Below are 2,880 nucleotides of genomic sequence, written 5' to 3'. Positions count from 1 at the left end.
CTGTTTTTCAAGACGAATCATAATGTCGATCAGTATCAGAATATGTGGACAGGGGTTTTTTCTCCATGATAAGTTGAGAAAATTGGGCTGGCTGATGGCCGGGGATGGGGCTGTATCGTATTTCGCTAATATCTCTATCGGTTTCACTACCGCGGACTTGGCACCTATTATGGTGAGTGGGATTTTTGGCTCGTATAAAATTCTTTTGAAGACACAGCTAATCTTTTTGTTATATCTTTCAGCTGAGTACTAATGGAAATGACATTGACCATACGGCATGTCAAATGATAGCTCTGCCCTTGCTTTTAAAACTAATTAGCTGAGTTTTTCCCATCTAGTCATTAATTTAGATTTAAAGTAAATTTTTCAGATGTTGATGGCGGCGCTGTCATGTGCACTTTGCTTTATCATACGATCGTTAGAACTTCTTCATAAACATGGTTAGTTAACTGTGATTCGATAATAAAACATATTTTATTCTAACTAACTAATTAACTTTTATATAGTTAATTGGTCTGCATTTTCTTCACATGATTTTCAGAATACTCCAAATTTGGGACCTTAAGTTCTTATACAAGAAAAGCAGTCTAAACCAGTAAGAATGATGGTATAATTTAGTCCAACTAGCAGGAACCCGTCTTACTATAAAGTAATGTCAAGACTCAAGAGACTAAAATAATCATTACCTATTTAATTCGCGTTTTTGACACCACTTGGGGGTCCAAATTTTGGGCACTAAAATTCTTATTCCTTGGCCAATTTTTTAGTTTTTCATACTGATTTGAAGGCCATTAAAGCATTTGACCCAGTCGAAAAAGTTTCAGTTGTATATCTTTTACGGTTTTTGAGGAAAGTCCCGTTAAAGTTGATGCCGTGGTGTCAGTAAAATGGCACGGAACCATATATATCGTCTCGCTTTATATATAGTAAGATTAATGTTCGTTCAAATAAGGTCCGATAAGGTATGTAACACGTAATAAATACTTTGTACTGACGAGTACGATTTCAGGGAAGATCAAGTTCAGCCTTTTTAGTGACAGTGAGTAAGATATCAATTCAACAAACATCCTAACTGGATGTCCTGTTCAAAGATTTGCCTTCTCTTCATAACACTTTCTTGATTTGTCTTATTGGGATGTCTTTTGATTTGTAACGAGAAAAAATAATTTAACATAAATTAGAAATCTAATCTAAAAATACGTTTACTTTCAGAGAGACAATTAGTCGCCATTGTTATCTTTCTCACCGGAGGTGGAGGATGTGAGTTTATTTATGCTATTTTGTCATTACAAAGGGAGAATTTTATTCCACAGACCTTTTGGGTCTGTATATTCATTCGTTTATTGTCTCTACTCAGAGGCCGGAATTCACAGCCTCTTATAAACAATAAACCCCCACAATTTCAGTTGTGTTCGGAGTATGTGGTCTAGTCCGGTACATCATTGTCCTTGAACCAATCTTCGCTAATCCACTTTTATTTACTTTCTGGCAAAAAACAGATTCCGCACAACAATTCTATTGGGCTATCAACGGGGTGATAGCTACAGCTATCAATACTGTCGTCGCTATTGTGCAGATCAAGAGGAGTGGCCAGGTACAGGTCGAGCAAGGACATGGTTAAATTGTTACTTTTTATAAGATTGTGCACTTCTGATCAGTAAATCCAGAGAAATGTAATGTTTTCGTTAGAAACTTTGCGTTAGAAATGATTTTAGTCGCAGTTTAAGTGTCTAGTACAGTATTTTAGTTTTGGTTTAGATTTTTATTTGAATGTAAATGTTTGCTATTTTAGCGCGAGTTTATAATTTGATAGATAACAATGTATTATATTATGTATAATAACAAACTGTATACACCATTTAAATATTCAAAACCCCACGAAGGAAATAAGACATCCTAATATGGTGATCACTATCAGTGCAGACCAAACAGCAAAATAGTTAAGATTTATTCCTCCAAGCAACTCTGATTTGCTAATATCTTTAGCTTATTAAGCTCTTTCAAAGGGTTAAGTTTTAAACCTCTACGGGTCAAATCATTCACAATAATCTTGGAGCGAGAAAAACATGGGTGAATTCTGTTTTATCTGTATTGATGAACATGTTGAATTCCTTGACGACTTCCTTGGCTATTGAGTATTGGGAGGATAGCTTCTAGCGATTCTTTCTCTACATTCATGAAATTACGGTCGTCAGAGTACGCTTACTCAAGTGGCATTCCTCCTTTGGATATAGGAGGGATGGGTATGTGTGGGGGAGACTCTACTAATCCCTGGCGAAATTCAATAAGAGCTCCTGCTAAGACAAGAGTGAAGAGCTTACCAGAAAGGCTATCACCCTGAAATGACCGGAGAAGGCTCTAAAACACTGCAGATAGTTATCCTTCCACTCTAACCTTGGGCATAGAGTTGGCTAAGAGGAGTCTTACCAGCCTGACATCGTCGTCTGTGGATCCAGCTTTGACAAGAAGATCTAAAATAGTCTGGTGTTTGATTGTATCGAACGCTCGAGAGTCGAGACATGTCTAATAACTAATTAATAGATGGGTTGGGTATAGACATTGTCTATACCCAACCCATCTTGTTACAATCTTTCGATAAAGTCAACCGATGCTGATTTGATACTTTCAACAAATAATACAGAAATATACAACATGGAAACTGTAATAAAATCAAATGGCGAGAAAGAATATTTAGGCTGGGAAAATGCTCGGACTGATTGGGGAAGGCACAAGTAAACAGGATTTGACTGTACTATATGATTGGGAAACCAGTTATATCCATGTTAGAGCACACGTGCTCTGGACTCTTACTCTGGCCCCCAAGATCTTGTTACAATTTGTAAAATGCCTTAGTTTGTATATTTATGGCGGGTAATACTA

General features: G+C 36.7%; 1 protein-coding gene across 1 annotated transcript; it reads left to right on the top strand.

Moving 5' to 3' along the window:
* Nucleotides 1-1,931, top strand: LOC134814271 (uncharacterized). The gene is made up of 5 exons (XM_063822354.1): nucleotides 1-172; nucleotides 371-440; nucleotides 1,010-1,039; nucleotides 1,213-1,260; nucleotides 1,407-1,931. Exons 1-5 carry the CDS (start codon nucleotides 23-25, stop codon nucleotides 1,619-1,621), a joined length of 513 nt encoding a protein of 170 aa, XP_063678424.1. The 5' UTR covers nucleotides 1-22; the 3' UTR covers nucleotides 1,622-1,931.
* The last annotated feature ends 949 nt before the right edge of the window (nucleotides 1,932-2,880 follow it).

This window comes from Bolinopsis microptera, chromosome 4 (genome assembly GCF_026151205.1).
Source record: "Bolinopsis microptera isolate Bmic1 chromosome 4, MBARI_Bmic_1.0, whole genome shotgun sequence".
NCBI lineage: Eukaryota > Metazoa > Ctenophora > Tentaculata > Lobata > Bolinopsidae > Bolinopsis > Bolinopsis microptera.
The sequence above is the reverse complement of the archived record's forward strand: the minus strand, read 5'-3'. Positions and strand labels throughout refer to the sequence as shown.